Source organism: Quercus suber, unplaced genomic scaffold (assembly GCF_002906115.3).
Source record: "Quercus suber isolate HL8 unplaced genomic scaffold, Cork oak 2.0 scaffold_346, whole genome shotgun sequence".
NCBI classification, from domain to species: Eukaryota; Viridiplantae; Streptophyta; class Magnoliopsida; order Fagales; family Fagaceae; genus Quercus; species Quercus suber.
Genome location: NW_027069798.1, coordinates 355921 through 381955, shown reverse-complemented (window position 1 = coordinate 381955; position 26035 = coordinate 355921). Strand labels below are relative to the sequence as shown.

Here is a 26035-nt window from a genome sequence, read left to right as displayed (position 1 = left end):
CCATGCAGTGGTGCACGTTTTAAATTATCACGCTATATGTTTGTGCTGTATGTGTGTGAGTGAACATCATCTCTAGTACAATTCTTTACTACTGCAGCCTAACGTTTGATGTGGCAGGGACTTTGATGCATTTGATTTACGAGTAAGGCTTCCAGCTGTCGTTAGCAAATTACACAAGGCCATAAATCGAAATGGAGGTGTGACATATGTACATTGCACTGCTGGACTTGGAAGAGCTCCTGCAGTTACGGTATGCATGCCAGTTTCATTCCTTAGATATGATTTTATTCTAACCAAATTTCCTTCTTTAGCTGTATTCTGTGTCATATTTATGCAAGGATTGTGGATATTAGGCGGTGCCTGTAACGTTAAATTTTAGATACCTGCAATCACATTCATTAGAGGATACACATTTATCTCTCAACCACATTCATACTGGTCTGGTGATTTTATTCATCATTACAGATGTTTTGAAAGATTTTTTTGAATTTCAGTTGGCATACATGTTCTGGGTTCAGGGCTATAAACTTATCGAAGCTCACAATTTGCTGCAGGTAAACACTCCTTATTAATGGTTTTTAAAGGTTTGTGTGTATCTCCTTCTTAGATTATATTCTGCATTCTTTTATGTATTTCTGTCAAGGATATAACAAAAATCGATAAGTTCAATTATGGACTTTTGAAGACATGACAAGAAGTCCATACATGCTCTGTTTCATGACCAAATTCAATAACTTTTGAGTTTATTAAATTTTTTATATTGATGTGCTGTCACTAATTTCTCATTCAATAACAGCAGGGGGTAATTTTCGTATTACTAATCATGGCTTTCTATTTTTCTGGTATCTTGTTTTAAAAATTTTGGACTTCTAAAGGCATGACAAGAAGTCCATGCATGCTAAGTTTCACCAAATTTAATAAATTTTAAGCTGATAAATTTTTTATTTTATTTTATTGAAGTGAAGTCATTAACTTTCTCTCTCTCTCTCTCTCTCTCTCCGTGTGGATAAATTCTCACATGGGAGGGGGATTGAATCTTGATTCTCCTTATAAAGGAGAACAATCAATACCACTAAGCTACAAGGCTCTTGGTGATGTATTAACTTCACTAACTAAATTTTTATGTTAAGAACTATATTAGATTATTGATAAAAAAGGCCAAAGAATGTTCTGGAAGCCTCAAATCCTCACAATGTTTCTGAAATATCTCATTGTTTCGTTCTTGTAGAGCAAACGCTCATGCTTCCCTAAATTGGATGCTATAAAAAATGCAGCCGCTGATATTGTGAGTCACTTTACCTTTCTCATATATCATTGGTGTAATGGTAGTCTAAAATACTAGTTTCTGGTTTTCTTCTTATACATATGAACTTTTTTAGTTATCGCTCTTCTTGAACAGCTCACATATTATGATTAACACAATTTTAAGTAGAATTCTCACTTGATACTATATATTTTGCGCTGGCCAATGAATACAAATAATGAATTATGCACTATATGTTATGCGAGGATTTTATTCGGCACACTATCCTTGTTTTCCCTAAATTCTCTGGAAACAATTCTAACAGATTGTATCTTTGTTATATCATGACATCAACATTTATTATTTATATTTAAAAAAAGAAATCAAAATTAGTTTTCTTGTGCAAGTTAGGTATCCATTTGGAGTGTAGCTGACACTTTTATTGAAATCAATCACTAGTCATCTACTGCTACTTGCTTAAATGTCCTTTTATCCCCAACCCTTATGGTGTTGTACTTCTGTACTTTCTCCATCTTGATGGCATCTTTTCACAGTGGCTTCTTTGTTTAGGAATTTGGGACCATTTGTCACTGATTTCTTGTTTCTTTGCTTTTACAATAGTGGCTTTCAATTCCAAATGTTCATTAAGGTAAAATCCTGATTATCAGTCCTGTCTTTGGAGTGACAACTAGTTCCTGTAGTTTAATTTAATATTTACCAATACTTACATTTATGGGGATAGTCACATTAAGATTTTTGGCAAGAAACCCAGAATGACAGCTGGAAGCCTTACTCGTAAATCAAATGCATCAAAGTCCCTGCCACATCAAACGTTAGGCTGCAGTAGTAAAGAATTGTACTAGAGATGATGTTCACTCACACACATACAGCACAAACATATAGCGTGATAATTTAAAACGTGCACCACTGCATGGAATAAAGTAAAGACCCAAAAAAATAATGTGTACGGAAACAAAATAAACTAGTTTGCGTTTGGATTTGAGGATTTAAAATCAAGATATTTGAATAACAATTGCTTATATAAATTTATTGATATAAATTTAACAACACATGATGATGTGAGTTTTGAAGCTTTTGCTCAAAGAAAAACTCTTGTGATATTATGGACTTGAAATGACATCATACACCTAGTCATTTCAAATCCATACATTAACAAAGTTCAAACACCTGCATAAATTTCACCAAGAGAAAATTTTTTATAGTTTCATACTTTATCAAGCCCTTTAAACTAAATACATTAATCCAAATCCTTCTCTTTAAATTCATTTATCCAAGAATAACTAGTGAATTTTGTCTACTATAATTTGTCATCTTCCATGTTCTTAAGTAAAGTGATTTTGGTGCAGACACCAAATTGGACCCATTAATGTTGATTGTGAATGATGCTGATTGACATTGATTGACGCTATTAGAGAGATTTGATTGCTATTTTATTTTTATTTCCTTATATAATGTAATCTCATTGAGTTTATTTTCTTTCCATGTTGGATGTAATTTGGAGAGCCTATTAAAAGGCCTTTGGTCTCACCCCTGTAAACAGTTGATCATGGATTTATAAAATTTGGGTTGAAGTTATCTTATAGTGCTTTGTGGTGATTCCAAGCAAACCTAGGCGGTGATTCCTGCGTTCCTATCTTTATCACATGCTTGGTGGTGATTCCAAGCAAACCCTAGGTGATAATTCCTAGTTCCCATCCTTTGTTATTTTTGTTTACTCAAACACAAAGTCCCCTTTTGAGAGTTCATTGTCCTGCATCAGATTTTAACACCAAGTTACACTATAAACATTTCAGAAAACTCAACAAATCAACATAAACTTCAAGCTGTAAAAAGGGCATGTTTGCATAAGAAACTGTGAAAAGTCAAAATCAACATCTATCTGAACAATTCAGTAGTGTTGACAAAATTACCACTTTTCAGTATAGGAATTCAAAATATCAACACAACTACTATCTTTTTTCTTAAGGTATAACTAAAATCTTTCCATACTAACCTTATCTCAGCGCGCAAGTGTTGAATGTCATCATATGTGTTAGCATATTCTCGTATGCCATTGATGTCAACCCCAAAATATCTGGATACACTAGTGAAGGAATTCAAAGTACACTTCCTTGCTCAATCAAACTTGCCAGTAGCTATTTCAAATAATCAATAGTTACATATTTAGCAATTATAAAAAGAAGACAATGGCATATTATTTAATCATAAGCTCAAATGGCACTTTAATGAGAAAATTGTTTTGGATACTCCAAGTCTGAATTCTGCTGCAAGCAAAAAATCGTTTTCACTCCAATACTACGAAGCTTGTCAACATCTTCAGGAGTCTGGCAATCGGCAGTGTGGAAAAGACAACAATCATATGGTCACATGAAAAATGGCAGAACTGGTCCGCATTATTAAATTTGGGAACAAGGATCACCTGTAGGCATGATCCCACAATCAAGTCTGGACGAATGAAGTTGTAGTTCATTCCTAGTTCATGCCTATAGGTCAAGACTGTAACAGACCATGTCAGTAAGGAATAATGAGATGAACTAGAGACACAAAACAGTGACCCACCCTCCCCCCCCAAGCCATTAAGATCATATGCAGCTAGACCGCCAAAATAGCTAAAAACTACTCATTGATAAATTCATTCATATGCAAGTTGTCTCCTACACTTCCTAATGATCAAACTAGAAACACAGAGTTACAAACTTACCAGCACCCATAGCTTCTGTCATGTTGCTACTATATGTCTCTGATTTTTCCTCCTCTACATTAGCATCGCTTGTCTCAGCACTGGACATAGGACCTGAAATTGCCTACAAAAAAATATATCCAATATTCTTCTACATGAAACCTTTAAATGCAATCAAAAAGGATGTTACAACTGTAAATAATCCATCTAAAGAATACATGTCCAAAGTTACATAAGGGAAAATGAACACTAGTAAGTTTAACATGGCTAGTCCTATATCCTATCCATAGGGTGGCAGATTTCAAAGCAAACATGGATTTTAATGGATTGTCCTCTCTTGCACATAAAAAACTACTACATCACGAAGACAGCAAACAACTTTAGATTGTCCATATATGATGTACAAGTATCCACCAACAACAACTTTAATCACTCTCCATGAAAATGTCAAATTTTCGCTTCCTCAAAATCGTCCTCGACACAAAAACACACACACACACACACACAAATAGTGAGTATTGAACCCAGGACCTCATCACGTTGCCCTTACAAGGCAAGGAGATGTGATTTGAGCTAAAACTCATTGGCTACACACACATACATAGCACATATCAATATATCATTTACAATAGAAGACTATATATATATATTCGACAAAAACAAAAATCCCAAGATATTTCAGACAAGAAAATCAACCCACAAAAACATGTAACACCATGTTTGAACAACATCATCAATATCTCAAACCACCCAAAAACAACAACTGTAAAACAGTAAAAGCCAAAGCTATAAATCAAATGTAAAACAGAAATTCAATGCTAATTACAGAGCTAACCAAACAAAACAAAATATAATATAATTATAAAATTTTCTGAATCTGAGGTTTATGAAGTTACCTTAACCGCCATACTTCGATGTAGATTAACATTACTCATCACTCCCTGCATAAAATCATTCAAAAATTTGTCAAAGTTACATTTAACGCATACATACACATAGGTTGTAGAAGACGAAGGTACCAGTGTATTGACTGAGCAGAGAGGTTTTCTCTGATGGCTTTTGAAGCTTTGCAAAGGCAAAGCAGAGGATCTGAGACTTGGAGAAGACGAAAATCAGAGAGATTTTGAGAAAAAAAAAAATTTACTAGTAAAGATGATTATTTAGGGCAAAGATTGAAGAAAAAATAGAAGACGACCTTGGAAGACTCTGAAGACAAAACATAGTGTCTCTGTGATATATGAATCGGAGAGGGAGAGGGAGAGTGAGAGTGGAAAATATCTAGTAGAGGAGATGAGAGTGTAATAAGATACTGCACTACTTTGAATTTGTGATATTTTCTTTATTTATAGGCGTTGGGTCGTGGAATAGAATAAGGGATCGCCTTTCTCGCGCATTCGCATCGGAATTCTATCGCAATAATGTATCTTTACAATACTATTCAGTAACTTATCTTTTATTTTCTTATTTTACTTATTCAAATAATATATCTTTACAATAAAATATATATATTTTCCTTTTTTTTTATACTTTTTCCAATTTTGTCCTCCACACGCGTACACATCTTCCAGACTTTTCTTTGCTTTTCACATTCTTCCAGACTCCTCCAGTCCTTATCTTCAATCTTCATTTGTTTCGTCTATCCATACCATTTCTTTCTTTTTTTTCTTTTTTTTCTTTTATTAATTTCTTTGCGCTTCTCTTTGCTTCTCACTCAATCTCAGTTCCTCAACAACAACTTGTCACTGCTAGTATCAGTGGGTCTCACAAGCTCCCTCAACCTCTAGCACCGCGCCTCCACTACCCAGTCACCACCACCGCGCCTCCATCTTGCCCACCACTGCACACCAAAATCCCATATTAAAAAAAAAAAAAAAAAAAAAAAAAATAAAAAAATAAAAATAAATAAAAAAAAAAAAAACCATCAGAAAAATCAAAAAATGAACCACTGTGATGCGTGATGTTGATATTGGGAGGAAGATGGTGTTTGAGCATGAAGAAAGGAGAGAGCAAATGAGGCCATCTCCAGGATATTAGCGAAATTTTTTTTATTGTTTGGTTAAATAAAAAGTGACATTTACTTTTACTAATTTGATATTTTTACTGACTAATATTAACTAATTACTTAAAATTTAATAGTGTGGTTGTACTTTTATATTGTGATTTTTTCTTTTCTTTTCCTTTCTTTCATACGTTTCCTGAATTTCAGCTTATCATTTTGTTTCTATTTTCTTTTCTCTTAGGCTCACTTCACACACACAGTCGACCATGATCTTTTGACTTCTTCTCTATGTTTGCATTTTTGTTTTTTATTTTCTTTTTTCTTCATCTCACTTCACTCGCACACAGCCAGCAGAGAGAGTTGGCCTTCGTCTATCTTCTTCTTCTTCTTCTTTTTTCCTCATTCTGATTCACTTTATTGTTACAATGGAGCTTAGGTAGGCTTTCATGTTCTTGATTTGTTGTTTTTGTTTTGATTTTAGATTTGTTGTTCTAATTAAATTTGTTTTTTTACCTGTTCTTGATCTGTTGTTTCTATTCTGATTTTAGATTTTGTTTGTGTTTTGATTGTGTTTTCGTTTAATACATTTGAGAGAGAGACAGACGAACAAAGAAGAGAGAAGTAAAGAGAAAGAATTGATATAATAGTAACTGGTATGATTTTTTAATAAAAATATTCAATTGTTAATGGGGATTTAGAAAATGAGCAAAAAAAAATGGGGATTTAGAGAATGAGACCTTTTTTTGGGGTTTCATTTTCTATTTTAGAGAGAATTTGGAGTTTAGCTGATCAAATTGAGTGTAGTATTGGGTTTGTTGTATACTTGTACGGAAATCTAATAAACCTGACTTGTTCGAAGTGCTTTGCTCAATATTTGTGCTTCCCTAGTCGCTGCCGTGTTGTTGCTCCTCTCCTCGTCTCCACTTCATGTGTCGTCACCAAAATTGACAAGAGACTTGTGGGTTCAACTAACACCAATTTAATCTTACCATATATGGTCGACAACCCTCGTGTGTTTGGGTGATAGTGGTTTGAAGAATTTCAAACTAAATACAATCTGATCAGTTGGTGAGTTTGACATTAAACTCGAGATCAATGAACTTGTTATCACCTCTAATATACTAATCACATCCATGATGTTTAAAACCAAGTTTAGATTAAACCAATTGATTAAGTTATGTCACCAAACCCAATTTTGGGATTAAGCTGTGTTTGTTTTGTGTAAAACGTTTTTCGGAAAATACATATTTTTTGGAAATGTTATTTTTCGGAAAAGGAAAATATTTTTAAGTGTTTGGGTGAATTATGAAAATTGTTGTGGAAAATATTTTCATGTGTTTGGATGTATTCTAAAAATGCTATTTTTTGGAAAATTTTTCACATTTTCTCAGCATCCAAACAAATTTTATTACAAAAAATTTCAACATTACAACTAATTCAACAACAAATTTCGGCAATAAAAACACAACACAACACAACAACAACAACAACAACAACAATAAATTCCGGCAACAAAAATTCCAGCAACAAAACAACAACAACAACAACAACAACACCACCACCAAATTCTGGCAATAACAACGCAACAACCACAACACAACAACCACAGCAACAACAATCAGTTCCTCAAAAAAAAAAACAAAAACAACAATCAAACTTAAAAAAAAAAACCGGAGAGATCGAGGAAGACGAAGATCGACGGCGCGGCGCGGCGCGACTCGCCGGTGCAAAGAGCATCAGGTTCGAAGGAGTTCGACGATCGACGATCGACGGCGCGGTGCGATTGATTTTTCGGAACTGGATCTGCTCGTGACTGGATCGGCGCGGTGCGATGGGGACTGGGTTCGAGGGTTCGTGGTCGCCGACAATGGTCTCTCGGCTTGGATCGGCGGTTCGTGGGTTCAAGGCCGCCGGCGATGGGCGCTGGGCACTGGGCTTGGATTGACTCCGGCGCTGGGCTCTCTCTTTCTTTCTCCCTCTCCCTCTTCGTGCTCTCTGTTTCTTTCTCCCTCTCCCTCTTCGTGCTCTCTGCTTTTGGGTTTTCCGAAAAATGGGATTTGAAGTGAAAATAGGAACGGAAATGCTTTTCACCTCTGACCGATAGTCAACGGAAATTAATTTCCGGAAAATCAATTTTTCAGGTCCAACCAAACGCCCGTAAATTCAGAAAAGCATTTCCGGAAATGCTTTTCACCCAAAACAAACACAGCCTTAATTAACTATATATCAATTAACTATATATCAATTTACACTTAGCCCGTAAAAAATAAAAATAAAAATAAAAATAAAAGTTTTACTGTTCAAGTCAATAAAGAAAGGTTTAAGTCCAACTATCTTTGATTGCCAATGTACGAGAATTGTGAATCCTTCGTTTATGATATTTTCAAAAGATGGATTCAAGAAATGAAATTATGAAATATCATTATCAAGTGTTATGATTTTTTTATGCAGGTTTCAATTTTGGTTAACCATCATGCTGCACTATTGTTTGGAAGCATGGCTACAGGAATGCTTGCGTGATGGTATTTTGTCTAAAGCTCTAAGTCCAAACCAGTGCTTCCCTTTATAAAATTTGTTTTTATCTTTGGCTTAAAATGTGGAAAAAATAGTGGATTATACTTAGATATCTTTCTTGTTGGATAAGAGATATGAGGATGGTCTTCACCTACACCAAAAATTTATTGGTGTATTAGATCTGATAAGATAAAGCAAATACCATATAACAGATTGAAATTTTATAAGAATACAGTGAAAAAGGAAGGTGGAACACGCAAGACTTGGCACCGATAATGGCTGAATTTAATAGCTGATAACTAAAGCAAAGCTCTCCAAGGCACCAGCTAATGTAAGCCTCTTCAGCTGGACAATCGAATATTTGTGGAGACTGAAGACTGCATGTGAACTTTGAAGTTTGAATTCAAGGGGTGGCTTAAACTCAAAGTCTCGTGTGCAATAATGGATATACCACAACGTACTCTTTGTGTTTGCATTGTTATCAACAACTTGGGAGTTAGACTTAATAAACTAATAAGTAATCCAATTCTGGTCCCCAAAAAAACAAAGTAATTCAATTATTTGGACTTAATAAATGAGCCCCATGATCCTAAATTTTAAAATTTGACACTGTTGAGGACAATTTTGAAATAACACCATCCACCTTCGATTATTAAGGGAATTACTGATATGGTCATTGGTCCAGGAAAAAAAAAATTGAACTGAGGCGTTGAGAACTATTCAGATTTCAGCCCTTCAAGTAATTCAATTAAATTCATAAATCTATGCCAAAAATATTATACAATTCATAAATTTCTGACAAACTAGAAACTCATAAAAACTGTTTCACAATTTGAAGTATCTCACCTATCTTTTCGCCTCAAGTACTGGATCTTTATCCTTTCAAACAAAAAAAAAAAAAGTACTGGATCTTCAATCATGTGACCTCATAAATACAGATCTTTAAAGTTGAGGAATGAATTTCTTGATATATATAGATCTTTAAAGTTTTATTAAATTTCCCATAAGTACATACCAAAAAAAAAAGCTTGGTAAACATAGAGACAAACTCGAGGACAAACAAAACTTCATATTCACATTTCTTGATTAAGTATATTTCATAACTATATATTAATTACAACAACAAAGCAAATGAAACATAGAACAAGATTGATCCATTACAAGAGGGAAACACATATGACATAGCCTCAAAGGCAGCAAGGCTAGCCCTTATGGCTTCTTATTAGCTGCTCTATACTTTGCAGCAGCATATCTATGAAACAAAGCTAATGCATTGCTTGTGACTTGTGCTACATTCAACACCTTTCCCTTAATCGTAGCCTTCAATTTTCCCATGTTATGCCCCGGAAACTGGTCCAAACAAGTACTTGCATCAGTAAGGGCAGCACTAACCCATGTCTCAACGTTACTTATGTGCCAAAAGATGTCATTTGCCACAGTTTCTTGCCCCAAACGACGTAGCTCCCTAATCGATTGGCTAAGTTGGTCTACACTATCATTGATTTCTGCCAAGCAATCTTTCACAGTTTGGTAGTACCCCTTGGCCTTGCTTGACTCAAGTTCCTTAGCAACTTTAAGCATGTATGCTCTTGTGTATTGTGCTCGGTATAGGCTCACAGACAAGGCGACTTGAGCAAGTTGTTCCGGGCTTTGGATGGTAGTACTGTTGCCATAGCTAGAGAGGCAGTGGAGACAGAGAGATGGATAGCGGGTGATACGACATGAGTCCTTGATGTAGCCATTTGATTGAGAATGTCTAGCAAAGGATGGTTCAGCTAAGCTTGAAATGCAAGAGAGAGAGACCATGATGACTAGCAAGTAAAGGCTAAGTTGTGCCATTTTTTTGCAATCTCAACACAAAAGATTAATTCTCCTTGAGAAAAATGTCATGGTGTGAGGGGGCTTAAATAGGGGTTGTAACATGTTCTACTATGATTTAACTTGCTCTTTACGTGCATAAATTAAGCAAAAATAATGGTGTATTGAGTTGAGGGCAAACCAAATAAAAGAGTATTATATTTGCAACTGGTTGGTCAAATAAAATGGACTGGCATTCAGGATAAGTATTGCTTTTGCTTAGTATCTTAGAACCCTAACAAGGAAGTAACAAATCCTTCATGGAACAGGCTTAGCTAGATTACTAAAATTAAAAACTTCTAGGAACACAGCACGTGCAAAAATGCTGGTCAATGTTTCTATTTTGCGTTTCAATCAATTTATATACACAATTTTTTTTTTTCAGAAATATTGAGGTGGGAAGTTACCATTGGTGAGTGTACAGTAAAAGTAATCAATAGTGTCTAATGTGAAAATGATGTTGCACGAATCACAATATTCACCTCAAATATTATGAAAAACACTACTTGCAGACTCACGCGATGCGTAAGAATATAAATATTATGTAAAAAGGTATAATATATATAATAAAAAAAACCATTACTTCAAGTATTGTCTATTTTAAAAATAAAAAATAAAAATATTTCAACGACTATTTTTTTTTAATTTTTTTATCTCTACCAATATATCATTTTTTTTAATTATTTTTTTATGTTTGATTAATATTTTTTTAAGGTGAACCATATTCTTCTAATTTTTATTATAGTGTATTATATTTGCTTAATATACAACTAAACTTTATAAGTTTTAAATTTATTATTCAAATTTCTCATCTCTTAAGGAATAAGGAAATTATCATAATAATCAAAACTTATTACAAAATTACAATGTTATCTTAACCAAAATTAAAATGAAACTAATGAATAAATAATAGGCTTTATAATAATTTATTGCTCAAACAATTGGTAGACATATTCAAATTCATGTTTCCCAAAAAATTAAATATTAACCCAAACTAAAATTCAACCAAAGCTATAAAAGAGAAAGAGAAGACTTTCTGAAGGGATATTTAAAAAAAAATAAAAAAAAAATACCAAAACACATACTAAAAAAAAAAAAAAAAACCATCAACCTTAATTAGAGTTATAAGAAAGAATAATAATTCACCAAAAGAAAGGAGAGAGAGAGAGAGAGAGAGAGAGAGAGTACTCACAATTTTGTGTGGGATAAATATAGATTGAATGAAAAAACGATACCAAATTTATACAAAATAAAATGGGTAGAAAAAGAGGCAAATTAAAAAAAAAAAATAAAAAATAAAAAGGAAGGAAGTATAATCGTAAAGTAGTAGGCAGATAAAGAGGTAAAAAGGAAAGAGAAAAGTTAGAAGAAGTGTAACAGTAGGTGTAAAAATAGAAGAAGAGGCAAATTATAAAAAAGCATAAGGAAGTATAACAGTAAAGTAGTGGGGAGATAAAGAGGCCAAAAAGAAAGGAAAAAGTTGGAAGAAATGTAACCATTGGTGTGTGAACAAATAGGGAGAAGAAAAGTTTTATTTTATTTTATTTTTTTGAAAATAGGGGGAAGAAAATTTTAAATAGAGAAAAGAAAATATAAAAAAATAAATGAATGACGTGGCTATTGATGTGGCTCAACAGAAGGGTAACAACAATAAATACTACGCTTCAGCTTTTAGTAATATATAAATATAGATTAGGCTAAATTATAAACTACATCCCTAAGGTTTGGGGGTGTTTAGATTTTACACATTAAAATTTTAAGAATTTAAATCTTACACCTGACATTTTATTCTGTTTAAATCAGCAGCCCCTCAATCTATATTTTTTGTCAAGTGCTACGTAAGTTAGACATGCATCATGCATGTTTAATTCATTCAATAAAATGATATCATGTTATTTTTAATCTTTTTAATTTTTTTAATGCTATAAAAATTATGTGGCATTATTTTATTGGACAAATTAAACACGCATGACAAGTTTATGTGGCACTTAATGGAAAATATGGATGGAGGAGCTACTAATGCAAACAGAATAAAACTTTAAGGGTCAAAATTCAAATTTTGAAATTTCAGTGTGTAAAATTCAAACACTTCCTAAATTTTAGGGATGTAATTTGCAATTTAGCCAAAAAAATTATCAAATTTAACACTTTTTTAAAAGATTTTTCTGGGTAAGTCGAATAAAGGAAAACGTTTTCAAATCATTTCTAGGAGCACAACCAAACATAATAATTAAATAACTCATATTCTTTGAAAATGTTTACTACTGAAAACAGTTTTGCCTAAAAATATTTTCACTTAAAAATAAAAAGGAGCATTAAAACATGGACTTGAAAAGTAAGCTAAGAAAAGGTCAAAGACCTTAGATTTCTACCGATCCTCCATCAGTAAAAAGAGGATCTGAACCATGTAACAGAGTATCACAACATATAAAAACCTCTGTCATAAACCATGACAATATTTACCAATTGCATGTAATTTTTTCATTTTTCTTTGTCTTCCTTTAATTCTTGTTCCTCTTGCAATCTAACACAATGGACGCTACCCACCGCATAGCTTGTCAAGAAAATTTGTTCAATCCTCTCACCTCAATGGGCATGCAAGTGTCTGGCATTCTTGTCATCTCACACTTCTTCCACCTATTGCTCAAGGGCTTGGGTCAACCTGGACCCATTGCTCAAATTTTTGTAAGTTACACAACAAATACACATTAACACACACACAAATTAACATGCATGTTTATGAATCTGCAACTTTCAATGTGAATAGTTTTTATGGTTATAAAATGTTTCACAACCAGTTGACACGTGTTGGTTTTGTTTTATATGATATAGGCTGGATTGGTGCTAGGTCCTACAGGGTTGTCAAATATTCCTCTAGTGAACAGATTCTTTTATCAGAGCACTGGTGCAGATTTCTATGAAATTTTTGGTCTCTTTTGCCGTATCATATTCATGTTCCTAATTGGGTTGGAGACTGACATTCCTTATATAAGGCGCAATAACATAGCTGTGGTGACAGCCATTGCATTCGGTGGTGCCATAATAGGCATGATCTTTGGCCTTGCAACCTCTGCCTTTTTACACCATGAGTTAGAAGTCCAAGGCCAAAAGACAATGTTCATGGCAATCATCGTTTTACTCTTAGCATACACAGCTTCTCCAGTTGTGATTCGTTTGGCTGCAGAGTTAAAGTTCGATACCTCAGACATTGGGCGATTGGCAATAATTTCTTCACTCATAATTGAAATGACATGCTTGGCGATTTTTAATCTCATTATTGCTATCCATGCAAATAAGGTGTACAAATATGGTATCTATTGTGTGTTACTTAATGTGGTTATCATTTTTATAAACAAGTACTTAGCTGATTGGTTCAATAAACGGGACCAAAACCAGAAGTACTTGAAGAATACCGAGCTCTTCGTTATCTTATCACTTGTTATAGGTAGCGCGATGTATGTGGAATGGGCGAGTTTTAACAGCATAATCAGTTGTTTTGCCATTGGCCTAATGTTCCCTAAGCAGGGTAAAGCGGCAAGGACACTAATACACAAACTCAACTTTTCAGTTCACAACTTCATTCTTCCCGTTTACTTTGGCTACATTGGGTTCCAATTTAATGGAAGATTTTTGAATAGTTGGAACAATGTACTTATTGTTGTCATTATGGTTTTGTTGAGCATTGGCTGCAAGATTAGTGGCACCCTTATTGTTTGTCGTTCTCTAAAGATTCCACTGAATAAGGGGGTGCTTCTCGGTTTCATAATGAACCTAAAAGGCCATGCCGATCTTCTGTTCATAGGCTCCTCCTCAAAGATAATTATGGTAAGTTTTACTTCATTGAAATCATTTATACATCACCTCTAAATAAAATTCCTCTGTCCCACTCTATGTCTTCCACTTTATCTGTCACTTTTTCTTTTCTTTTCTTATAAAATAACCAAAGTTTAAAATGGAAGAAAATCACACACATTGCTTACTACAGTGTATAAAGTGAGACAGGATTTACATTCATTATCTCTTTAAGTCTTGTCTTTTCAAAGTATATATATATATACATATGTGACTGGCAAAGTCTAAGTTGGATATGCTTTGGCAATTGTTGCAGACGTGGAGTCCAAAATCTTACAATTTGTTGCTCATATCAATCGTGATTAACACAATAATATCAGGGCGGTGGTGGCTTTGCTAATGAGTAAACATGAAAACCTGCTGGGAAATATGCATACAGAACTTGAAATACACGATCCAGATAAAGAAGAGCTTAGGATGCTAGCTTGTGTATATGGACCTCGTCCCCTATCAGCCATACTTTCACTTGTATCAGCATTAAGCGGGTCTCAGAAAGCACCTATCACCCCTTATTTGATGCAGCTAATAGAGCTACCCCCAAAACGTAGGACCAATGTATCCTATCATGAACTAGAAGCTGATGAACTTAGCGACGAAGAAGACTATGGTGGAAATGATGCACTTGAAATCAATGAAGCCGTGGACAACTTTACTTCTGAAACAAAAATTTTGGTCCGCGTAACTAAAGCAGTGTCGTGCATTACAACTTTGTACGAGGATGTGTGTAATAGTGCTGAGGACTTAAGGGTATCAATTATTCTTCTCCCTTTTCATAAGCACCAAAGAATTGATGGAAAAATGGATATTGGGAAGGAAGGGATTAGGACTACAAACCAAAAGGTTCTTCGCCATGCTCCATGCTCAGTTGGTATTATTGTGAGTCGAGGCATTGATGGTGTCCCCGGGTTCTTACAACTACTTGGCTCCGACACCGTGCAACATATGGCAACTCTTTTCTTTGGTGGTCCAGATGATCGTGAGGCTATTGCTTGGAGTAGAGGCATTGCTGCTCATCCTCGCGTAAATTTGACTATCATAAGGTTCCTACCAGCATCATCATCATCAAATGCACGCAATTCCCAGATTAATGATTCATCAGATGAAGATGATGGAATGTTTGTGACACTATCAAGACTAGAGAACGGGAATGAAATAAATGAAATTGACAATGCCTTCATGTCCGAGTTCTATAATAGGTACACCCTTAACCATTTTCATTTAATATCTATAGGAAACAGGATCCTCTCCATTTCACTGAAAATAGAGAGAGTCTATCTTGCAGTTATGATTTTATTTCTAGATGAATTAGTGTATAGAGTAACACGAACTCTTAAATTCGTAGTATTTAATTTGAACTATAAAATGGGTCCATTTTAAATTGAAATGATCTTTTTTCCTTATTTGTTGCATGCATGCTTGTGCTTGCATGTGTCTTTAACTTGATTTATTTGTCTAATCCTACTACTTTCTCCTTGGTTTTATATGACTGTGAATATGTTGTTTTAAGGTATGTGACATCGGGTCAAGTTGGATATGTGGAGAAGTACGTGAACAATGCGGCACAGACAGCGGCAGCTCTAAAAGACATTGGAGATATGTATTCATTATTCATAGTTGGGAAAGGTGGGCGAGGAAACTCACCACTAACAACTGGTATTTGCGACTGGGAGGAGTGTCCTGAGCTTGGAACAATTGGAGATTTCTTGGCTTCTTCAGATTTCAATATCAACGGCTCAGTTTTGGTCGTTCAACAACATAGGCAGGCAAAGAAAGACGTTTTAGATGACTAGTCTTTTCTTTTGATAATCAACAATTTTATTAACAAAGGAACCTGAAACAGCAGCTAAGAAGCCAAATTCCTAGCTTGCTCAAGCGCTAAAACGTCACAAAATACAGAAGGGGTGGAGCCAAGAACATATTGTATATGATTAGTTATTGAAATGTGATGTCACCCATGTTTCATATTGTATATAAATTGAACTTTGGCATTATAAATATAGTTTGTCTAAAAGTTTATTATAAATGTAAAAATACTCAAAGTTTGTAATTCTTTTTTTGATAAAGCTTTCCTCTAAATCGAGTTAGAAGAATCTCCTCTAACTTATTACATGACGGTTCATAAAACCATTTAGGTGTATTAACTCACATGAGTCATTACATCAATTAAACAAACCACATGACCATGAAATAGTTAATGCCATTAAAAGTACATGAGGAAGGTTTTATGAATTGTCATGTAGTGGGTTGAAGGAAATTTCTTTCAAACTGATTTGGAGAAAAAATTAGTCCATTCTATTATCATCAAATAATAAACTAATTGATGATGAGTTAATGAAAGTGGTATATTCTGTGAATGCTAATTATTGTTGTACACAGCTTGTTGCACACAACTGTACACATGATTTCAGTTATAATTATGAAACAGTCAAAACACGATTTCAACTGTGTATTGTGTATATCTATCACCATTCTTCTACAAAGCTTTGACCAAGAACGACAACTTGGGGCCATTCGCTATAATTTATTCCTAGTTGTTGCATCAAAACCCAACTGAGAGTGCCCGCGATGCCCACGGCAATGGTCCTCTAGTATTATAGATAAAACTTGTTTAGCCAACAAAGTATTGAAACTAAGGATCAGAGATTCTAGAGACATGAATTTAAAGTCTTGAACAATATAGTATGTAGTTTAAAGCTGTATTGCAAGTGGTGGCACCTCATCAATCACGTGAGGAACAAAGAGTGATCTTTCAGCATAAAACACCGACGAACTCAATTAAAGATTCAAAGTCAATCTATTGCATGTGGGTCTCGTGTAATGTATAATAATGAACCATTACCTCCCTTTTTTCCAATAGATTCTAATAGATAAATACCACATGATTCGCCTAGATCCTATTTGTTTGTATTATGGATTGAATTTCCATCCAAACTTGAAAATCTTCCAACCTATTATAGGTGCATTTAATCATATAACTTAAATGTCCGTTTTGAAACAATTTATCTAACTTTTTGTTGAAAATATTACAAATAAAATGAAAAGTTAAATAAAATAAGCATATAGCTCATGTGAAACCCGCAAATAATAGAAAAAATAAGTAACAAACTGACTTAAAAGTGCATCACAAACAGCCACTTAATAGATAAATTACTTGTTTAAATGACTTAATGAGTTTTAAATATATTATTAATAGTTAAATTAGTATTTGTTTAAATTATTTAAGCAGTCAAGATGGTCTTTTGAAGCAAATAGGGATGGCAAATATGACCTGAACAGTGAAAGTGAATTTCCTTCTCCCAAGGTGAAGTTCGAGTAGCACTTACAAGATTAACTAAACAAATTACTACATCCACTTCTACAAGAACTCACATCGTTATAAACAAAAGGAAGCTCCTTTCAACAACCAGTAATAACAATTACATAAGATAATATAATAGGAAAAGACAACAGGCCATATTAAACACACAGCATACACATCTGGACAAAGATTAGCATAGACACACTTGAGTTATTCAGCAACCTTCATGCCTGAGAGATAAACTCTACTCTGAATCACACTGCCCCCAATCCAAAAACCAGGCATAACCATTAGTCCAACCTTGGGCTTTTGATCACTTTCATCCATTATCAAATTCTTCACAACACTATCCATATAAACCTCTGAAAACTCACTCCCTCTCTTAACCTGAAATACCTTGACATTGGGCTCAAACGAATAAGCCAACCTATGCAAAAGCCAGATGGATTTTGCCAGTTTTAGAAAAGCTTGGTAAAAAGGGGTCCTTGGATGTCCACCCCCCATCACGTAATTTCGCTGATCAAGATTTCCAAAGAAGGATGCCTCCATCTTTGGGTGAACCACCACTAGGTACTTGCTCCTGCAAAATATCCCAAAAATCGAGTCTGGATTTTGCCCTAGTACATCCAATGGATCCATTTCCCTTAGAGCAAGAAACTGTTTGAAGAAGCCATCTGTAGTGACCGTTAGATTGTCTGATTTGATGGCAAAGCTTTCTTGCTGAAACCCACTGAACATTCTCTGGCATATATGAGACTCAAAAGCATACTTTTTATGAGCTCTCTTTGCATAAACGACATTAGGTTCAATTGAGTTAGCCGCAGCATCGAGATCCCACCCAGCTGCTTTCATCATGTTGATCAATGGCTTAGAAAAATCATGAATGGCTTTGAAAGCAGCTTCTACAGCAGATGTAAACAGATCAGGTGTTAGATCTACAGGGAAAAATCCATTTTCATCTGTAGAACTTTCAGATTCTTTTGTTGACAAGCCCCTAAGCTTAAGATTCTTTTCCAGCTTTCCCCGCCTCTGGCATGCCTCCTCAATCTGCTGCTGCAACTGATTAATCTCAGAATCTTTGTTCTGAATTTCAGACTGAAATTTCTTCACCATAACCTCATAGGTTTTCAGCAGGCTCTGCTGTTCTTGGATCTCTGCAGCTAAGCGAGAATCCTGTGGAGAAGCATTTACTGATTTGGGGTTGTTCTCCCTGTAAAAGTGCTTGAGTTCAGATAGGTTCTTCAACTCAGAAATTACTTGTTTATCAGCAGCTTGGATTTTTTCAGGGTCATAGGGAGTATGAGCAGCTTGAAGCTGGATGTAAGCCGACTTCAAAGAGGAGATGTTCGTAAAAATCTTGGATATCAGGGCTTCCACAGCTTCTGGCTTCTGATTCTTGGCCTCTTCCATGGGTTGTGGGTGGACTTTCTGACTGTTGCTCTCACGGAGTTGGGAGTCTTTTGCTCCAGTGGGTAGCATAGCTACTTCCAGCGGGGTAATTTGAATAGGCTTCCTTCAGAGAAAACACCAATGTTACACAACCTGCAAATTTCCATAAAAGTTTTATTGGCATCAGCTGAAAATCAATAGTGTCATAAAACAAAAGCAAAGCAGTTATTCAAAAAAAAAAAAAGGAGACTGCTTTTGGATCGCCACAAATACTGAAAAGTCTGCTTATAGACAAATACATTGAACAAAGCTCTATTTCTTCAATATGGCTCAAGAAAGATTCTAGCTGGCTTGGTTCATTTAGAAAGAGCAAAATAAAAATCCAAAAGATTTTACAGTTCATGGTCGAACAAGCTGCCAGAGAATCTCATGAACCTAATGTACCAAATGTTATTTTTGTTATGTGACAAGACTGTTCCAAAATCAGATTCCAATATTCCTGCTATTTGAGTCACTGATAATATTCCATGTTCATGAATTGTTACTAAAGGAGCCGGTTTATTGAACAGAAAAAAGCTTTATGTGGGAATCAGTTATCAGTCTCCACAAACTAGGAAAGGGAGTAAAAACAAAGTCAGGATTAAATTTAGAATGTTCTCGGACTATGTAGGTAACACTCCCAATTCTGTAACTGGCAGATTGCATGCAAAGCCAGCAATATTTGCTTGCCATAGATTATATGTGTGAATCCAAGGTGCGGTTAATCATCTTGATGTTTTTCAGAAATTGTCAAAACTAGGAATACTGGGAGTTGACCTCAATCAATATAAATCATTTTGGATGATTGATTGTTAAAGCACTACTAAAAATTTTAAAATTTTACTGTGCTGAGTTGCCAAGAGAGTATCAGACCATATTTAAAATAAACAGAAATATAGAGGTAGTAACTACAAAAATAAGCAAATACATTGGACCCAAAATACTAACATATATATACATAAGAATAAGTTTATTGCAGAGAGACTACTTCATGAAAAAAAAAACATGAAGTAGCCTAAAGAATTACAATTGAAAAATATTTACATATAAATTGACTCTATGAAATTTTGAATAGAAGTACTATCTGTGAGACCCAAAGCAAAGGACCATTCATAAAGAGAACTAATGAAAGATGTTAGCAATTGATTTGATGTGCACTCCACATCTTCAAAATGCTAACGTATTCTTGAAATTGTCACTGTATATATCTGTACACATTACAGGTTAGACCTATCACACTTGATTGAAGAAAGGTGAACATGTAGAAAGAATTTCAATAAAAATAAATATAAAAATAAAATAAAAAATAAAAAGCTCTCACTACATAGCCTAAGGTATTTTTCAATAATGCAGGTATTCTCGTGTACACTGGTCACTTCAGGCCTTGAAGCATTTGCACATGTTGAATTCATCCTAAAGAAGCACAGTGACCACAAAGGATGCTAATTTCCAACATAACAGAAGCTCTCAATGCCTAGAACCACTGACCAAGGTTTTGGAATCTCAAGGTAAAATCTAACAGATTTCTCCTCCTCTTCTTTTTTTTTTTTTACCTTTTTTTTCCCCCTTCTTTGGGATAAGTAAATCTAAGACTACAGATTTCAAGGTGCATAATTTATATTATCTCTTATCATCACTTCAACTTCTTCCAAAGGACATTTAGCACCCATCTTCCAAGACATAAATCTCATGTAAAAGGAAAGAGTGGAATTGAATTGCTCATATGGATGTAATGGATCCCAAAAATGAAAGCTATAAGGAAAACAAGGGGAATGCAGCAAGAACAATTCTAATAACAATAGCATACCCAACGAGAGAGGGAATCAAGCCTCATAAAATTAAAAATAATTTACATTTGACATAAAAAATATATATATAAAATTTAATTTAATTTAAAAAAATAATTAAAAAAAAAAAAAAAAAAACCATGTAAGACTGTCAATGCATGTCCAAGATTCCTATTCAAGATATTCCTTATGCCAAAAGAGAGGTCTCTAACCATGCAAACTCCAAGTTAACTCTTAATGACCAAAACTAACAGGGCCCCTTTGGCTTGTGTTCACCCCTTATAGTGTTATCAGGACACTTGAGCACAAGTATCTGTCAACACCCTTTGATTCTCAATGCAGCCAAAGTAGTTGCAAGTACCAAGCAAAGGCCAAGCTCTACTTAGACAGAATTGCTAGAATATCAACACCAAATCTAAAATACAAGAAATAACCCTCAATTGATGCCACATCTTTTCATGCATGCTCCAGGTTTAAGGAAGCAGATGCCTCTACTGAAACCATACTATTAAGTAAGTTATTCCAGATGTAAATTGAGAACATAATAATATAAGTTGTCTACCCCTGAGAGACATTTTAGTTTTTGGTAACCATGAATGGCCAACAAATCACTTAAGTTCTAACCATCATGGCCTATCCACCTCTCTTTTCTTTGTGACACCACACCACCAAATTTTCATCAAATCTCATAGTCAACATTTGAGCAGCATGAATCAACTAAGATAATCAAATTCTTTATGTTCCCAGTAATTTCCTGGTGATTTAAGTACATGGTCTCCACAATTTGTCAACTAAATCACAGTAGGTTCATTTGGATTACAACTTTGAGAACTATTTTGACTGTTGATAATTTACGTAAGAGGAAGATGTTGATTATGGGTTGGCGTTATATGTGAAAAAGTAATGGAGAGTCGGTAGATCATCTTTTATTACATTGTCCTATTGTTTTTGAGTTGTGGTCTATGGTGTTCATCTTGTTTGGCATATACTGGGCAATGCTAAAGACTGGTTGAGCTCCTAGTATGTTAGCAAGGAAAATTTGGTCACCATCGTAATGGTGTTTTATCTGGATGGTTGTCCCTCATTGTTTGATGTGGTGCATTTGGCGAGAGAGAAACAACCAGTGTTTTGAAGATTCTAAAACGACTATAGCCGACTTTTAACTTTTCTTCTTTAAAACACTATTGGATTTGATGTCTATCATAGGAAGTCATTCTATTTTTTCAGTTTATGATTCGATGGATGCTTGTAATTTGTGTATTTGATTGTTTTGGTCCCCTGCTGTATACTTCCTGCATACTTGGGTGACTCCTTTTCATGACTTTGAATCAAATTTTCTTTAATTATCAAAAAACAAAAATCACAGCAGGTTCATAATCAAATCACTACTCAGCAAGTACCTCTCTTCTGCTATAATAAACCACAACAGATCGTGATTACAAACATTACCTACAAAAAGATAGACTCCTTTTGAAACCACAAATTAAATTTTCTAATAAGTATTTGGATCATCTGAACACTGCTCAGAGTAAACTTCATAATAAACTAGCATTTATACTGACCACATCAGAACAAGATGCTAATGATGCAGCTAAATTAAACACCGCGCAAAGCACGACAAATGCAGGTGTTTAACCAAGACCAATGAGACAGCAGGACTACATAAAAAAGGGTATCAATCACAATCACATGTATAGAAATTAGAAGATTGATTTCTGTATTATTACAAACTACAAAGTAAACTTGGCCAGATCCACACTAGAATTTGCATATGAGAATGCCTTGAAACAAGTTCAAACACTCTACAATCTTGCCATTGCATTTAATGAAACCAATGACCATTTAGTGGCAACAAGGGGAAATGATTAACTTCAAACCATAAAATTGTGTAAAATACATAGTGATACTAAGTCAAGTTATGAATGCTGTTAAAGGAGTTGAAGCAATTTGTAAAACTTTCATACATATAACCACAAAACTTTTCAGATACAAATGAACCTTGTGATGAGTGAGTAGAAGATAAAATCTTACAAGGAAACTACAATAAACAGATTATGTTAAGTAAATAATAAATACCCAAAATGGAAAAAATCCTCTCTCTTTTTTATCACTTACTAATAATACAAAGCCAAATAAACAAGCCAGATTATACAAAAGAAAATAAATGTAAAAAGGGAATGAGCTGAGCTGCTTACCTGAAAAGATTGCAAAACAGGAACAGAATTTGTCCAGCAAACATAATACTCTTTGACCTAAAATGTAACCCAGAAAACAAGAAGAAACAAATAAAATATAAAATATAATCATTCACAGAATAAACATTCACAGAATAAACATTCATATTCTAGTATAGACGAACATCATTTCCTCCGTCATGCATCATGAATTTTCAAATAGACACCAGCAATTAACAAGAGAGAGAGAGAGAATGATGTCAAATCCTCCGTTTGTTTACAGAGAAAAAAACGCAAGAAAATAAAAAAGAGAAATGAGGAAGACCCAAAGTCTAGAACTTTATATTAAAAGGACCCAAATTGACAAGAGACCCAACTCTCCAATGGTAGAAAAAAGAGTAAAAATACTAGCTTTGGAGTATTTTTCCCGCAAACTTTCTCAGGAAACAAACAAATCAACGAAGTTTCCTCGGGAAACAAACAGGGAGATAAGGTGAAGTATTTATTTACCTAGTCGGACATTTCGCCGGAGATCTCGCTCCAGAGTAAATACACAAAAGTAAAAGCAGGGCAAACCTGGTTAAGGTTTTTTAGACAAAAATAAAAAAACAAAAGTAAACCCTAAAACAATAGTATAAAAGAAAGAGACAGAAAACTGTAATAATGAATTGTTTTTCACTTTTTCTGTACTCTTCTAGTCTTTTTGGCTTTGCTTTTCTTTTTTTCTTTTTTCTTTTTTGGCTGAGTTAAAAATTTTAAAAATATAATAAAAATATAATTTTTTTTTTAAATTAGTTTCTGATAAATCTGATAAAGTATTGGGGCAAGTCTGATATTTTTTTTTTTTTGTTTTTTACTGTAAAGGAATCAAAGAATAAGGACAACACTGTTTGTCCCTTTTTTCATTTTGTCATTTCACTTTGGCAGTTTGGCCAAGGAAAAAAAAAAAAATTTTAAATTTCATGTTTTTTTAAAAAAATTTCTTTTAATTTGTATTTTAGATATTTCTTCTTTTATAAATTATATTCTAGATCTTTTTAGGGACCTAAATAAATTTGGCTCTCTTTGTCAACAAATGCAGTTCAGGAGTATTAATTCTGCCTTTTTTGCATTTTTCTCAAGAGCACTAAATGCTTCATTGATAATCAAATAGCCAACACGTTTTTAACATTTAATGATTTTTTATTATAAGTTTTTAATGATACAACTATCCTTGCTTTGTTATTACTTTTAAAATTATAGATTTTTTAATTTGTTATTTTTTAAATTTAGAATTTGTTTAATTAATTTTGAAAGTGTGATGGTTTCAAAATTTTAAATAATGAATAATCCATCACAATTTGGGTTTTAATAAAACATTGTCTTACCCAATGTGTTTCTGTCATGTAAATTATGATTTTTCTTTTATTTTTGTTATATATTTTATTGTCAGTGCAATATATTATTATTTAATTTAAATATTATTGTTTGTGTAAAAAGGAAATGAATATTTTATTTTATCTTATTTACATCTTAATTTAATTAACCGGTTCACACTTGTAGTAGTTGTGTGCAAGCTGAATAAATTTCACATAAAATTATGGATTCTCATATAGCCATAATCCTTTGAAAAAACGAAAAAGAAAAACATTAACAGATCGTAATCATCGTATATATCAAACAGAGAAGGAGATGAGGAATGAGAAAAATTTGTACACCATACTCAAAGAGAGACATTATCTTGCCACCATTACAAACATGTTAGGTGTTTCAGAAGCAATCAAAAAAAAAAGAGCATGGCTTTACAAATAATTACTAATCATTAAATTCTTTCTAGCCAGCAGCTGGAGGATAAGTATATCCCATTGTTTTTTTGAAAAGTTTTGCTACGTATTTATTTGTATATAGTAATTGTTGTATTTAAGGTTATGTGGCAGTAAAAAAAAAAAAACATATGTTTAAAGGTCATGGCTAATGTGTTCCCTTAAACACTTATCAATTTTTTTTTACTGTAACATAACCCCATATGCAACAATTGCTATATACAAGTATGCAACAATTACTTAGTGATGATCACAGAAATTAATAAGTTGAATGTCTCGGGCGTTAGTGATCAAAGAGTACTTGTTAGTCCTGAAAAAGCAAACACAAAATCAGAGGCGACTGGAGAAGACCGGCCAAGAATCCTCCGATGATAAAGTTAGTATTTTTGGGATTCGAATTTTTGTGGAAGTCTTTGAATGAATTACCTCTTCGTAAGGGAATGCTTACATAGCAACATGAAACGGTTACTTGTTTAATAACCGTTCCTATTGTCGAGGAGTTTAGAAGATTCAGAGGTAACTTCCATAACTGCCATGGAAGTTACCTTATTTGGACCTGTGTTCCATAACGGTTAGTGGAGGACTTGGCTCGTAATGATGCAGCTCGTCCCTTACGCCTAGTGCAAATTTGAGTCGTCAAAAGCTCAATACGCTTAAGGCCCAATGAACTCGTCCGTCCTTTATTAAGGACAAGCGAGGTTTTGGGGACGAGCGTGCTTCACGCATCCCATCTTTCCATTCTTTTCTCATGGACAACCCATATGGACGAGATAAGACTTGTGCATTTTCATTACACCATCAGTTGCCTCCTTGTCCACATAGGTCGTCCAAGGGGATGGGTAACCAGGTGTCATTTCCTTTGGACGTATGTGCCTAGTGTCAAAGTTGATGTGCCACGTGTCACCATTTTATTGGTGACTAGTCTCGTCGATTAGCTTTTTTCGAGGTGAACGCCATGTGTCATCTCCTGATTAATTGTGTCGTTTCATATGTCTAGGTCAGCTACCTATAAATAGTGGAATTCCTCCACTACCCTTCACATTTCTGAGATTTTCCTTCTTTGACATTTGCTATCTAGAGCCTCGTCTAAGAGTTTCTTCGCGTCCATAGCCTTCATTCATCTTAGAGCCAGGTATTCCCTCATTTCTTGTCTTTTAGGTTTCTCTTCAATTTTTTTTCAAAAATGTCGGAAGAAGTTATTTCTCTTCAATCTTTGTAGTTGAATTATTATTTTCTCAGCCTTATCTTGGGTGTCTAGCTCCGGACCAGGCAAATTATGTATTAAGGGAGGTACATGAAGCAGTGTGTGGCAACCATTCAAGAGCCAAATCACTCATCCACAAGGTCGTCCGTGCAGGATACTACTGGCCAACTATCTAA

General features: G+C 34.2%; 4 protein-coding genes and 1 long non-coding RNA gene across 5 annotated transcripts in view; 2 read left to right on the top strand and 3 right to left on the bottom strand.

Annotated features, from left to right (window-relative positions):
* Positions 1–5806, bottom strand: part of LOC111988472 (phosphoglucan phosphatase DSP4, amyloplastic) — a gene marked incomplete in the record, with an annotated part of 9246 nt that extends 3440 nt beyond the window's left edge. Inside the window, 7 exon segments of the mRNA XM_065759905.1 lie at positions 3258–3338; positions 3512–3588; positions 3684–3760; positions 3966–4068; positions 4841–4885; positions 4964–5033; positions 5140–5806. Coding sequence (XP_065615977.1) covers positions 3258–3338; positions 3512–3588; positions 3684–3760; positions 3966–4068; positions 4841–4885; positions 4964–5033; positions 5140–5165 — 479 coding nt within the window.
* Positions 78–1323, top strand: LOC136061734 (uncharacterized). Its single transcript, XR_010623581.1, has 3 exons — positions 78–250; positions 495–554; positions 1229–1323. It is a non-coding gene; the product is annotated as an uncharacterized LOC136061734 (long non-coding RNA).
* A 3703-nt stretch (positions 5807–9509) lies between the features above and the next one.
* LOC111988069 (pectinesterase inhibitor 9) lies at positions 9510–10355 on the bottom strand. Its single transcript, XM_024019830.2, has one exon. It carries the CDS (start codon positions 10294–10296, stop codon positions 9667–9669), a length of 630 nt encoding a protein of 209 aa, XP_023875598.1. The 5' UTR covers positions 10297–10355; the 3' UTR covers positions 9510–9666.
* Positions 10356–12698: 2343 nt separating this feature from the next.
* LOC111988114 (cation/H(+) antiporter 2) lies at positions 12699–16423 on the top strand. The gene is given in 5 exon segments (XM_024019881.2): positions 12699–12999; positions 13147–14139; positions 14423–14486; positions 14489–15362; positions 15674–16423. Coding segments are annotated over 5 exon segments (2367 nt in total). The 5' UTR covers positions 12699–12846; the 3' UTR covers positions 15957–16423.
* Positions 16424–17430: 1007 nt separating this feature from the next.
* Positions 17431–23496, bottom strand: LOC111988429 (protein GRAVITROPIC IN THE LIGHT 1). The gene is made up of 3 exons (XM_024020228.2): positions 23364–23496; positions 22875–22931; positions 17431–19006 (listed from the first exon to the last, which is right to left on the bottom strand). The coding sequence occupies exon 3, from the start codon at positions 18941–18943 to the stop codon at positions 17675–17677; it is 1269 nt and encodes a 422-aa protein (XP_023875996.1). The 5' UTR covers positions 18944–19006; positions 22875–22931; positions 23364–23496; the 3' UTR covers positions 17431–17674.
* Positions 23497–26035: the final 2539 nt, after the last annotated feature.

What these genes read in the sequence shown, in the direction of transcription:
- LOC111988069 (XM_024019830.2), bottom strand. Translation starts at nt 10,296, where the DNA reads ATGGCACAACTTAGCCTTTACTTGCTAGTCATCATGGTCTCTCTCTCT.
- LOC111988429 (XM_024020228.2), bottom strand. Translation starts at nt 18,943, where the DNA reads ATGCTACCCACTGGAGCAAAAGACTCCCAACTCCGTGAGAGCAACAGT.